Source organism: Jaculus jaculus, chromosome 3, assembly GCF_020740685.1.
Source record: "Jaculus jaculus isolate mJacJac1 chromosome 3, mJacJac1.mat.Y.cur, whole genome shotgun sequence".
Classification (NCBI taxonomy): Eukaryota; Metazoa; Chordata; class Mammalia; order Rodentia; family Dipodidae; genus Jaculus; species Jaculus jaculus.
In genome coordinates, this window is record NC_059104.1 from 120414274 (window position 1) to 120428139 (window position 13866).

General features: G+C 41.9%; 1 protein-coding gene across 1 annotated transcript in view; it reads left to right on the forward strand.

Moving 5' to 3' along the window:
• Positions 1-13866, forward strand: part of Maml2 (mastermind like transcriptional coactivator 2) — a 362740-nt gene that overhangs the window by 232648 nt on the left and 116226 nt on the right. Inside the window, exon 2 of the mRNA XM_004661918.2 lies at positions 2538-4082. Within this exon, the coding sequence (XP_004661975.2) occupies positions 2538-4082 (1545 nt within the window). The remainder of the gene's footprint in view (positions 1-2537; positions 4083-13866) is intronic.

The window sequence follows — 13866 nt, forward strand, 5'->3', positions numbered from 1 at the left end:
AACTGTGGCACAAAGAAATGAAATATCTGGTCTAAGATAGCAAAGTAAGTCAATGTCAGAGTCATCATTAGGTCTCTGTCCTCTCAGTACATATGTGTAGGTGACATTTACCTCTGTCAGGACTAAGGGTGTTTGCTAGTAACTACAGAGAGCAAACTCTGCAGTGGAAATCTTGGTTTGATTCCTGATTTCATTGCTTACTATGTGAGTGATCTGGAAGTCTTTAAATCCCATACTTTCTCTGTAGGGAAAGGATAGAAACAGTCTAATTTACAGTTGTTTTGACAAGCCTGAGAGTTGTAAGAATTAGATGAACTTATCTAGAGAAGAGCCAAGCACAATGCCCAGTACATAGGCCCTGTTGACTCTATACTATTAACTGTTACTACATCTAGGCTACTGCTGACTCTGGGCCTGCTGCTGCAATCCTGGTGGCCCACGGAGGACTTAACTGCTGCTTCCCACAGTGTGTGCTGAGTTGCCAGGGGAGTGGCTGGAGCAATTGGAGAATCTGGCAAGACAGGTTTTTTTTCAAAGGGGTGGTATAAATCAAAGATGATAACCCAAACCTGGAAAAAGAATGTGTTCCTTTGTTCCTTCTGGTTGTAAAAGAACCTTCCAATGCAATTTGTGCTGAAGAGACCCTGAAGCAATACAACTAGATCTCCAGTCTAGGCTCTTTCTGACTCCAGGACAGATTATGGCAGTTTAGAATTTCTGCCGAATGTAGTGTTGGCTGGGATGATGCTGTTTACACCAGTGAGCAAAGAAGGTTAGAAGTCAGAAAATCCCAACACACTTCAGAGAAAGGGATGCAGGTAGTATCATGCAAAAGTGTGAAGTATGTCTTGCCTTTGCTGCAAATTGCTCATGTGATATCTCGAGGGGCTTAGTTAGATCTCTCTGTTGAAATTAACAGAAGGCTCATTCAAATTAGTGCAAGCAGAGAGGGTAGTGCACTGCAAAGATTGCACAGTGTATCAAGGAAAGTGATGAGAGATGCCGAGGTCAGGTCTGCTCTGGTGCTGTACTCTTCTTTCCATAGGCATAATTTCTCTGTTCTTTGACTGACATCACCGAACCACAGATCCCAAGTTCAGTGAATCACTAAGCAGCTATCCAAGAGAGTCTGGTCTCACTTTCTTAAAGTCTAGGATTCCCCAGAAGGGAGGGATCAACTAAGCCAGGTTGGTTCAGGTTCCTTTCTCTGGTTGTCAATCAGCCACTGTAAAATTTTAACATATTCTGAAGACAGGCATGGTGGTGCACACTTTTTGTCCCAGAACGCAGGAGGCAGAGGTAGGGGGAACACCATGAGTTCAAGGCCACTCTGAGACTACAGAATGAATTCTGGGTCAGCCTGGGCTAGAGTGAGACCCTACCTCAAAAAAACAAAACAAATAAATAAACAAACAAAATATTCTGCCCACAAAGCACTTTTGAATGGATAAAACAGTTCAGGAATAAGATGATTGGAGCATCTCCTAATGAGTTGAATGGCAAGAACACACTTCAAATTTGGCCCTGTACTGCATTCCAGCCACTCCCAATTCCTTCTCTGAGTTGTTAAGGTCACTCTGCTCAAGGCCACTGGCTCCCTCATGCCAGGTAGACTCTAGCTCTAGGCAAGCTGATTGCAACATCATAGAGTGGAAATAACACAAGCTTTAGGCCCACACATACCCACACACATTAAGTCAAAGACCATACCTACTGTGTACTATCTATGTAAACTGGGCTTATCTATGAAAAAAGTCAGAGTGTGTATCTAATGGAACCGACATGTAGAGTAAGGGAAATAAAGTAAACATATTTAAAATAGCTGACATCATATAAGCTATATTCAGCTATATGAATCTCCTGTTCTTAATTAGGCTATCTAGAAATCTTCAAGGTGGAAAGGAAATGGCTGCACATAAGAAGGGAAGTAATAGAAGTGATGGAATTTTCTGAGAAGTATTTCTGCCTCGGGTGCTTTGCGGATATTCTGAGCATGCATTAAATAATTCAGGTGTACCGGCAGCACCCAGGAAGGCACACTGTAGTAGATAAAGTCTTTCTTTTTAGAAACAAATCAGCTGCTGGCCAGTGGGGCATTGATGAACGTTTTATCCTCTTCATATATTTATTGGTGTGGCTGTATGGGCCTAAAAGCTTGCTAGTGACTGTAAATTTCTAAAGTTCAATTTCTTCACCAGGAAAGTGACTGAAGTACTTAACAGTCAAGAACTATACAAATAAATAGGTTGTGGTGTGGAGACATGTTCATTTCAGAATGAAGGAAGCCATACTTTCTTATAAAGTATAATTTGCAGAGTTATTACTGCAGGAAATAATATGCTAAAATCTTATGTGCATTGTTTGATTTCTTCTTGAGTGCTGGAATTAAAGGGATGATTCACCATGTCCAACCTTGATGGTTTATTTTACCCCCACTGCATCCTGTGTGGTAAATGAAAGAGACATTTGAATACATTGTTGCTCCTGATTAAAAATATAACTGGACTAATATCTTACACTTTTCTTCTGTCTTTCAGCTGCAAGGTTCCTTAAAAAGAAAACAGGTAGTTAACCTGTCTCCTGCCAACAGCAAGAGGCCCAATGGCTTTATTGACAACTCGTTTCTTGATATCAAACGGATCCGTGTTGGGGAGAACCTTACTACAGGTCAAGGCAGCCTGCAAGTAAATAATGGACAAAGTCAGATTATGCCAGGAGCCTTGCCCATGAGCCAAGCACCCCTGAGAAAAGCTAACCCTATGCCACCCTCTGCACATTCTCCTGGCAATGGTCTGTTTAACATGGGCTTGAAGGAGGTGAAGAAGGAACCAGGAGAGACCCTGTCTTGCAGTAAGCACATAGATGGCCAAGTGACCCAGGAGAGTATTTTCACTAATAGGTATGGAGAGGACTCCGGAGAGCAGCTGATGGACCCTGAGCTTCAGGAACTGTTTAATGAACTAACCAACATATCTGTGCCTCCCATGAGTGACCTTGAGCTGGAGAACATGATCAATGCCACCATTAAGCAGGATGACCCATTCACCATAGACTTAGGTCAGCAAAGCCAGAGGAGCACTCCCAGGCCCCCTGTGCCCATGGAGAAGATTGTGATCAAAAGCGAATTCTCACCTGGCATGACACCAGGCCCCTCAGGCTCTCCACAGCTGAGGCCTCCATCAGCTGGTCCTGCATTCTCCATGGCCAACCCTGCCCTCTCCACCTCATCCCCCATCCCTACAGTCCCTCAGGGCCAGGCTCAGCCTCAGACAGTGTCAGGAGGAGCAAGCCGGGCCCTGCCAAGCTGGCAAGAGGTATCCCATGCCCAACAGCTCAAACAGATAGCTGCCAACCGCCAACAGCATGCCCGGATGCAGCAGCAGCAGCAGCACCAACCTCCCAATTGGTCAGCCTTAGCATCTTCCACTGGACCATCCCCAGGGCCATTTGCACAGGACAAAATCCCTAGTCCTTCTTTTGGCCAACAGCCATTCAGCCCCCAGGGATCCCCTATGCCCGGGGTAGCTGGCAGTAGCAACCAGTCAAAAGGAATGGCCAACTACATGTATAAGGCTAGCCCCTCGGCCCAGGCTGGGCATCTGGATGTGCTCTTGCAGCAAAAGACTCAGGATCTCACTCGAAGTTTTATTAACAACCCACACCCATCCTTGGAGGCTCGGCATGGCAACACCAAGCCACTGTTCCATTTTAACTCAGACCAAGCAAACCAGCAGATGCCTTCTGTTTTGCCTTCCCAAAACAAGCCTTCCCTCTTACACTATACCCAGCAGCAGCAACAGCAGAGCTCAATAGTAGCTCAGCAGCAGCAGCAGCAACAACAGCAGCAGCAGCAGCAGCAGGGCTCAGTGGCAGCTCAGCAGCAGCAGCAGCAACAGCAGAACTCCATTACCACGCAGCAGCAACAGCAGCAGCAGCAAACACCACCCCAGCCCACCCAGCCTTTATCAAGCCAGCCTCTGCTAAGGTCTCCCTTGCCACTTCAGCAAAAGATCCTGCTTCAGAAAATGCAGAATCAGTCCATCGCAAGCCTGGGTTATCAAGTCTCTCAGCAGCACCGACAGGTAAGGGTTCTGGCACTCCACACACAGAGTTCCCTGAGACCATTAGCTTGGTCATTACAACTTGGTTCCCATTATGCAGTGCTGAGGCAAGATTAAGACTAGAAACAGAAGTAGCCCTGATGGGTTCATATAAGAATGGTTTTCTTGGAACATTTTAGGCAGGAATTTATGTTCCCTTATAAGGTATCATTGCTATTGGGATCTGTGATAGTTAATGATTCTTGCAACTCAGATCTTGATAATATATCCAATCTTCAGGCAGATGCTAATAGGCTTGATATAGTCATTCATCCAACCAGAAATTCAGTCACTAAGTGAAGATGCTCATCCTGAGTGCTCACCATGTGCAACATGTTGTGAGTAACGCTGAGCATTGGGATAAGGTCAGAAGTAATATAAGAAGAATAGTAAATGGGGGGTTGGAGAGATGGCTTAGAGGTTAAGGAGCTTGCTTACAAAGCCAAAGGACTCAGGTTTGATTCTGCAGGACCCACATAAACCAGATTCACTAGGTGGCTCATGCATCTAGAGTTCATTTGCAGTGGCTTGAGGCCCTGGCACACTCATTCTCTCTCTCTCTCACTGCCTATTTCTGTATCTCTCTCTCTCTCTCTCAAATTAATAAAAAAAATATATAAAAAAGAATAGCAAATGACTGGTCATACTTGCCTCAGCCAACCATCATGTCTCAATGCCCACCCCTCCTGGTAGAGCCTGAATGACTCTAATTGGTACATACAGTCTGATCATGAGCCCTAAATAAGGTATGATCCCTGTCTTCAAGTATCGTGTTCCTTTTCCTGGAAAGTCAACAAATGTCTATTCACACCAAATAAGTGTACTGATAACAGACCAGAAAAAGAATTCTGCCCAAGTCTAGCTTAGTGAACCAGTGAGTTTACTGAGGTTACTTATAGGAATATGAGTATACAGGAGAGTGGATGACTCAATGGCAGCTTCATGACCAAAAATCTCACTTCAGCACAGGTGACAACTCACAAAGGCTGTGTCCTTGAAGCTGCCTACATGACTTAAAGGACAGCTGAGTCAGTTGGAGTCTCTTCTCCCCAGCAATGTTGCTACTTACATAAACTGGGGGAGGGGCCTTGTGAATCTTGTGGGTTTCAAGAAATTCTGGAGACTTTTGAGTTTTATTTTCTGAGTTGTTTAAGTTTTGCTTATTACTGTGGTCCTAATTAGCCTCCCATCAGGATGGAATGTTTCAATTTCAAAAAATAGCCCCTCAACCTTCCCATTCCCTTCCCTCTTCTCTTATAATCTTTTCACCCGACTTAGGGGAAGGGGTGACATAAATGTCTGATTGTTTTGCTCCATCTAGGATACAGATACATATTTATCATACAGCAACATTATTTACAGCCAAAATAAAATTTATAGTCATCATATGTCCTTTGGTTTACATGAAATAGCAGTTTAATTCTACCTTGATATGAACAATGTAAAGAGAAGGCTCCATGTTTCCATAGTATATACTGGTGAGCAAGCCCTGATCCCCAGGGACAAAGGACACTTCCAGGAAGGAAGAAAGGAGGGAAGGAAGGAAGGGAAAGGAAAGGAAGTAAGGAGGGAGGAAGGGAGGAGGAAGGGAGGGAGGGAAGGGAAGGGAAGGGAAGGGAAGGGAAGGGAAGGGAAGGGAAGGGAAGGGAAGGGAAGGGAAGGGAAGGGAAGGGAAGGGAAGGGAAGAAGTTTGAATATTGTTTTGTCCATGTTTATTGACAGGAGTACATTATCCACCCATGCTCAAAGGCAGCATATTACATGGTAAAGCAGTATGTCAGCAGTGTTGCAGGGAAGAACCCAATTCCAACAGCATTTCTAGAGCAGTGTTATCGCTGCTTCCCAAAAAAGAATGCCATGGACACCACAAACTACATTCAAGCTAACCTTTGCCCTAGATGTGGGCCAAGGACCAACTAGATTCAAAGAGGAGTCAAAACCTGTGTACCAAGTAAAGCTTTCAGTGTGTGTGTGACCTAATTATAGGCTAAAGAGAGTGGATTATATTAATATGATACAATTATTTTATGATTATTTTTGAACTGGACAATTTTGGTTCACTTAAAAATAAATTGCAAGACTATTTTCTAATGCCATATGTAAGCATTTTGATCTAGATGACTGTAGGTTGAGATTTTCACTCTGACATTCCTAGCTGTGCAACCTCAAGCAACTCAACTCATGAAACTTCTTTCAGCTGGTTTTAAACGCATACATGGGGAGGGGGAGTGAAAGAAGTATTGCCTGGGGGTTTGGGTTGTGCTAAGAATGAAGTGATTCCCATCCCACACTATAGAATAATTGAAGGTTATAGTGATCACCCTGTAAAGAGCAACAAATAATCAGTGTATTATATTTAATAAAGCACACCTTTCATGCAGGGTATTCATTGTTTAGAAGTATGAGGGAAATAGCTCTAACATGCAAATTATATAGAGGAAATAAAAGAGAGCTATTTCTGATTCTTTTACCACCCAACACGATGATAAGTATGTAACAGTCCTTCTTTCCTGACCCATACTTGGGATCATAGAAATTGAAATAATAAATGATGAGATAGCAATAAGATCTTTTATTGAGAACTTGCTCTACAACTATCTTCTCTCTCTCTCTCTCTTTCACACACACACACACACACACACACACACACACACACATACACGTGGTAGCTCCTTAAAGTGTAGCTCATTTAGGCCATATGAGGAAAGTTCTCCATATCACAGGTCAGAGAATTGAGGCACAAACAGGCTCAACAATTTTGCCAGAGTCAGATAATCAGTGTTGGAGCCAGGATTCTGACGTTCTGCTACAGAGTCCATACTTCCAGCCACTAAGAAGTAGAGCTCACAAGTAGGGTTAGTTGGGAAATAAGTGAGCACAATAGACCTCTGTAAGGACTATCAAGAGAAACTACATCAAGAGCTGAGAAGATAGCTCAGTGGATAAAGTGCTTGTCATGCAAGCTTGAGGACCTGAGTTTAGGTGTCCAGACACCTACATAAAATGTCAGATGTGGTGGTATGCACCTGTAATTGTAGTGCTCAAGAAGCAGAAACAGGAGGATCCCCAGAGCTTGCTGGCTAGCTAGACTAGCCCAATCAATGAACCTTGGATTCACTGAGAGACTCTGCTTGAAAAGTCGAGAGTGATCTGGTAAGATACGCAGTGTCAACCTTGGCCTCCACACTGTCACATACATGTATACACCTGCACATACATTCACGTGTATCAGTACACATATACACATGTGCACATTTCACAAATATACACAGAAATTATTTCCTCTATTACTAAGTACTGTTTTTTATATTTCATAATTTATTCCCCATTGAATTCTCCACAGAACTAGGATCAAAGTGGCAGAGTAGTTAAACTACAGAAAAAAACACATATGACCCAACCACTCAAGGCTAAAGCTAGTATTTATTATGTTGAAAACCCACAAAGCAAACAAACAATAGTACTAGGCATGGAAACTCATACACCTTGCTCTACTTTGTCAGGGTCTCAAAAAAGTAAGTTTAAACAAACCCAAAATGGAATTAATTAGAGCAAAAGTAGCAAACTGCACAATGTGAGCTGTGAACTACAAAATAGCTTTGCTGTTATATGAAATCTGTATCTTTGCACCCTGCATATTGAGAGGGCCTAAAATAGTTGATGAAGCATGCTGAGCCTTGATTACCAAGAAAAAGATCCCAGGAAGAAGTGATAAAAGAAGAGTCACCAGACCCAGAAAATGGGTTTTCCAACAAGGACCCTCAACAGCAACCTTTCCTCCTTTTTTGTCTGAGTTGTAGGTAACTATTACTAAGTACTATTAACATAATTGACATAAGAGATTAAAATATTTTAAGAAAGAGAAAATCTGAGTTCTTTAGCTTTCAGAGCTGCTAAAGAAAAAAAACTGCTGTGACAGAACTAGAGAAATAATTCAGTAGGAGAGTTCTTGCCTCACATGGGCAAAAAAGAAATTAGTTCTGTGTCAGGCTAGGGAAATGGCTAAATAGATAAAACACTTGCAACTCAAACCTGAGTACTCAATTTCCATCCTCCCCAAAACTCAAGTGAAAGAAAAAGTCAGAAGCCCAGAAACCATGTCAGGCTTCTGTGATTCCAGCATGCTGGTTTCAAGACAGGAGGCAGAGACAGGAGCATTGCCCGCAGGTTTGCGGCATAAGAGTAACAAAGGAGCAGCAGAGCGAGATCCACCTATAGAAAGAAACCCTGCCTTAAAGTGAGTGGAAACATGAGGACTGGCCCAAAAGTTGTCCTTTGACCACCACAAACAGGCTGTGTCTTATGTACCCATAGTCCACACACACACACACACACACACACACACACAAAGTGTGTCATACTTGACCTTTCTGAGAGTAAATATCATAGAGTAACCAAAACACACATTTTACAATGGAAAATGTGTAGACTGGCGCCTCATGAGCTCTGCTGGGAGCCTCTCTGCCACTGTTATCGTCCTCTATCTCACTGACATCATCATCCACTGTATACATACTCCTCACTCCTCACCTCTTTTTCCCCGCCCCAGCTTCCAGGACCCAAGCACACAATAAGGACTGATGGCCAAGTCAACAAACACCTTCCAATGGCAAAGACCATTTTCCACATCTACAGTGCATATGCAGAGAAAGTATTCTTTGCAAAAACATCAGCAAGAAGTAGTGGAAGTGATGGAAGTATTTCAAGCTAAATGCTTCCTTTGTACAAGCAGCTAGCAATATTTCATTTAATGTTTTATCCCAACATCCACTAACCCAGTGATTCTGAAAGTGTTACTCTAAAGTATGTGAGTTTTGTTTTTTGTTGTTATTGTTGTTTCATGGTGTGTGTGTGTGTGCGCGCGCACCCGTGTGTGTGGTATGCATGCATGTATGCAAGTTCTTTTATAAAAATATTTCATTTATTTATTTGAGAGAGAGAGAGAGAGAGAGAGAGAGAGGCAGAGAGGGAGGGAGAGAGAAAATGGGCATGCCAGGACCTCTAGTCACTACCAGCAAACTCCAGATGCACGTGTTACCTTGTGAGTACTGGGGAATCAAACATGGGTCCTTAGGCTTTTAAGACAAGTGCCTTAACTGTTAAACTGTCTCTCCAGCCCTGTGTTCATGTTCTTATGTGTGTGGAAGTATGAGAGAACATACACATATGTGTTGAAGCCAAAGGTCAATATTGAGCACCTTCTCCAATCACTCTCCAGAACTGGTATTAGAAGCACACATATTCCTTCCCAGATTTTCAAGTGTGTGCTGGAAAACTGAACTCATATCTTCATGCTTGCACAGCATGTATCTGAGTTTTATACAAGAATACCAGATCTCTGCAGTTCAATAGTGCTGTCTTCTTGAGAGTCTATCTTAAGGGATAGACACATCCTGGCAGTGATGTTAGTGTTCTGTTTGGTTGTTATGACTGCAGAATTTCCTCTTGGATTGTCTGTAGGGTATAATGCACATTTAACCAGCTGTTACTGATACACTAATATCCTATTATATGATTTTTAGAAACAGTCCAATTGGTAATGCTGATTTGGGTCAAACCCAAGAACTATGATATGATGAGGGTGCATTTCAAGTGTGGTACATGAGTTTTCTGTGAAGAGGGGAAATTGATGAGTTGCTTTTCAAGTTGATATCTTTTCAGAAGCAATTTTCATATGATGTTCATATTTCGAAGTTTTTTCTCATCTAATTCACTGCCAAATATTCTCAACTCAAGAGACAGTAGTTTTAACACTGCAATCCGTGGTGGAAAGTAGCAACTTAAAATTTCATGCCAGAAGAGTTAATTCTCTGTTACTCATGACTGAACTCATGGGTAGGAAGAACTTGGACAGTTAAGATGATGAACCAAGGGAGAATGCTCAAGATTCTGCTTCTTGTACCCTGATTATTACACTCTGTGTAAAATGTTGGACTATTTACTATGGTATTTGCTAATTGGAGCCCCTTAGCCTTAGAAAGGGTAGAAGCCTTGAGTCTTTGCTTCAAAATGATAGACTGAAGTTGTTAATTCATTGAATGTAGATCACCCAATAGATGGGCACAAGTAACCTCTCTCAGAAATGTGAATACCCACAGATCCACATGCCCAAGGAGAGAGTGAACCTAGGGTCTAATCATGTCCCTCTCCCTTTACTGTGCAGCCTCTGTGTTCTGGATGTCCAGGCATTCCCATAAATGAGCTTTTCCATACATCAACAGGGTTTCATGCCTAGGGGGATTCTCATCAATCTCTTTTCTTTACTGGGAGAAAAAAAATAGCATTTGTTTCACAAAATATCTCCTGTGGACTCCTATCATGCTCATATTTAGGGGCTTAGCAAGAGGAAACACCTCCTAGATATAATCTTCCTCCCGTCCTGACTTGGGGGTTGGGACGGAGGATAAGACAGGGATATAATGCATGCATTTGTGGTTTTTCTTCAAGTCACTCTACACTGTACAGAGCGATTGGTTGATCAGTGCTCATAAGAGTTCCATCCCTAAGTTTTTACCTCTTGAACAGAAAACATGATCTTTTCTTTTTCCACAGTCATATAGCCAATTACTTGAAAGTGTGAATATTTTTGTCCTAACATTGGATCCATGCAACTCAAATGAATTCTATATTTGGCTTAGAACTCTCCTATGTATAAAACTTCTGGGAGGGAACACAGCCAGTGAATGGATGGTTTGTTGTGACTGAAACATAAATTTATACATTTCCTTCTTAGTTTAAAGCCAAGCTCAGTCATATCTCAAGAATTTCACCCCCCTCTCTACCTAGCCAAGCTCATCTCCCACACTCCATATCAAACCTTAGTGGTAAATCAAGTCAGTGTCATATCTTTCTCCTCACCTCCTTACAGTCATTTTGTGTGTGTTAAACATGATGACCTAGAAAATTGTTTTCAAAATGTTCTGAGTATTGTTGGAGAAATCACTTTAGCTCTCATATACTTCTAAGTATTTTTACCCAATGAAAGTGTCAAGAAGGGCTAAAGGGAAACATCGTGTTGTGCTCAAAGCTTTTCAAACATTTAACAACCAGATCATACCTTTTAATGTACCAAACCATGTTCAAGCAATGCTGGAAGTTGACTGAAGTGTCATCCAGCTGAGTGCCAAAACTTGGCTCTAGAGAGGAGGCCCATGTTAGAAGAATTTGGGACCTAAAAAGACCAAAGTTAAAAACAAGCCAAAGTCCTATATCAGATGGAAAGCAGTCCCTTAGGAGACTAACAGATGGTGACCAACCTCTGGTTAAAAGTAAATATATGCAGTTTGAAAACTGGAATGAAGAAGGGACAGAGGCCCAGAGGAATGGATCTGTGACCCATCCAGGATGTGTTAGAGCAAGAAGAAAAAGACTGAAAAGTGGCAAATTATAGGTTGTCAATGGCAGGCCAGAACCACCATGTTGGCATTTTCATTTTACCTTTGATGATCTATCACTTAATTTTGAAGTTTACAAAGGAAAGAAAAAATTTGGAATTAATCCTCCATAAGCTGGATGCAAAGTGAATTTCCAGGTTACACATGAAGTCAAAGATTGATTGATTTGATGATTGATTTAAATTTTAGAAAAGTATTTTTATTTATTTATAAGCAGAGAAAGATAGAAGAGGGACAGACAGACAGAATGGCATGCCAGGGGCTCTAGCCATTGAAAATAGACTCCAGATGCAAATGCCACTTGGTGAATCTAGCTTTATTTGGCTACTGGTGAATCAAACCTGTGTTGTTAGGCTCTGCAGGCAAGTGCCTTAATCACTGAGCCATCTCTCCAGCCAGGTTAATTTACTTTTGAGTCACACTGTTTATCTCAAGTTGGCTTGAAATTTTGAGTTCCTCCTGCTGGGATTAGATGTTTGTACCACCACATCAAGATTAAAGAATAATGATTAGGGCTGGAGAGATGGCTTAGTGGTTAAGTGCTTGCCTGTGAAGCCTAAGGACCCTGGTTCGAGGTTCGATTCCCCAGGACCCATGTTAGCCAGATGCACAAGGGGGCGCATGCGTCTGGAGTTCCTTTGCAGTGGCTGGAGGCCCTGGAACACCCATTCTTCTTCTTCGTCGTCTTCTTCTTCTTCTTCTTCTTCTTCTTCTTCTTCTTCTTCTTCTTCTTTCCCTCTCTCTCTCTCTCTCTCTCTCTCTCTCTCTCTCTCTCAATCTCTGGCTCTTGCTGTCTGTTGCTCTCAAATAAATAAATAAATAAATATTGATTTAAAAATTACTGTGAGAGCTTTTTGTATATTTTATTATTTTGTTACTTTGTTTCTTTTCTAACATTAGCACCAAAGCTATGCCATATGCAAATAATCCAAGCAATAGACATGATTGACCCTTTTATTTTCAGGTGAAGACAATGAGGCTCAGAAAAGTCAAATCGGGCTGGAGAGATGGCTTAGCGGTTAAGCGCTTGCCTGTGAAGCCTAAGGACCCCGGTTCGAGGCTCGGTTCCCCAGGTCCCACGTTAGCCAGATGCACAAGGGGGCGCACGCGTCTGGAGTTTGTTTGCAGAGGCTGGAAGCCCTGGCACGCCCATTCTCTCTCTCTCCCTCTATCTGTCTTTCTCTCTGTGTCTGTCACTCTCAAATAAATAAATAAATAAATAATTTAAAAAAAAAAAGAAAAGTCAAATCACTCGCTGAGAATGACAGGTAGTAATGGGCCTGGCTTTGCAATCCTTAAATACTATGCTGCCTATGGGGAAAAAAAATAGGTAGGAGTCATTTGGATTGTGCTATAAAGCCTTTTTGTAATAAATACTTGAAATTTCACTATTCTGAGTACTCCTAGACAAAACCAATGCCCGAAGCAAAGTAAGTTCTGATACTGGGAGGGACCTCCAGAAAAGCTCCCTGAACTTGCCCTCTCTGAAAGCACAGGTCTCTTGCGGTTCTTGGTCTGCTCTACTAGAAGCCATGAGCTAAAGATGCCAGGCCAGGTTGAGACCTGTTTCATTCTTAACTTTGGCACTGACTTCTATTCACTCATACTGATTCATTCGTTCACCACCGCAGATGACTGCTATATGCAAAGTTCTGAATATGAAGGCTACACTGGAGCGCAAGGATAAAGTCCAGATACAGTAAGGCTAAGTATAATTTTTAAAAAATAATCAGCTCATTTTCAAAATTATCTGTTTTCCTCATATTTCAGACTTACCTTGCTTCAGATAAGTGCCTGACTGATCTGTTGCTGTGTGTCTTGGCATGTGTGATACCAGATAGTGGGTGGGGGATGGGAAATGAGTTTTAAGTTTTTGTTGTAAAGAGTTCCAGGAGTTAAGAGCCTTTTCAGAGTCATTTTCAGTTTCACAATAATCTGAAACCATAATTCTTAGATTCATTCATTTATTCATTCAATGGAAATGTATTGAGAACCTAAAATGTAAGGGAAATGGGATGAAAAATTAAGTGAACTCTTTGCTTCCTCTTACACAAGATGATAATGAAAGTGTGGCCCTTCCCTCAGTGAGCTTTTGGTTAGAAAGAAGCAACTGTCCTGCTTCATAGACTCTTGGTTACATGCACTGTGCTGTCCTGCTTGTTAACAGTCCAGTCAAACAAAAATCACAGGGACATTTTCCTCTGTCAACAAACTCCCATTTAAACATCCTAGTGTATCCTTTTCTAGAATAGAACTCTATTTACTGAGTATTCCACTTTCCTTCCATTTTTATTATGCTATTCTGGTATTTTTGGTCAGAACAAAATAAAGTGAATTCCTGGAGAGCAACAATTAACTCCTGCAACTGTCAA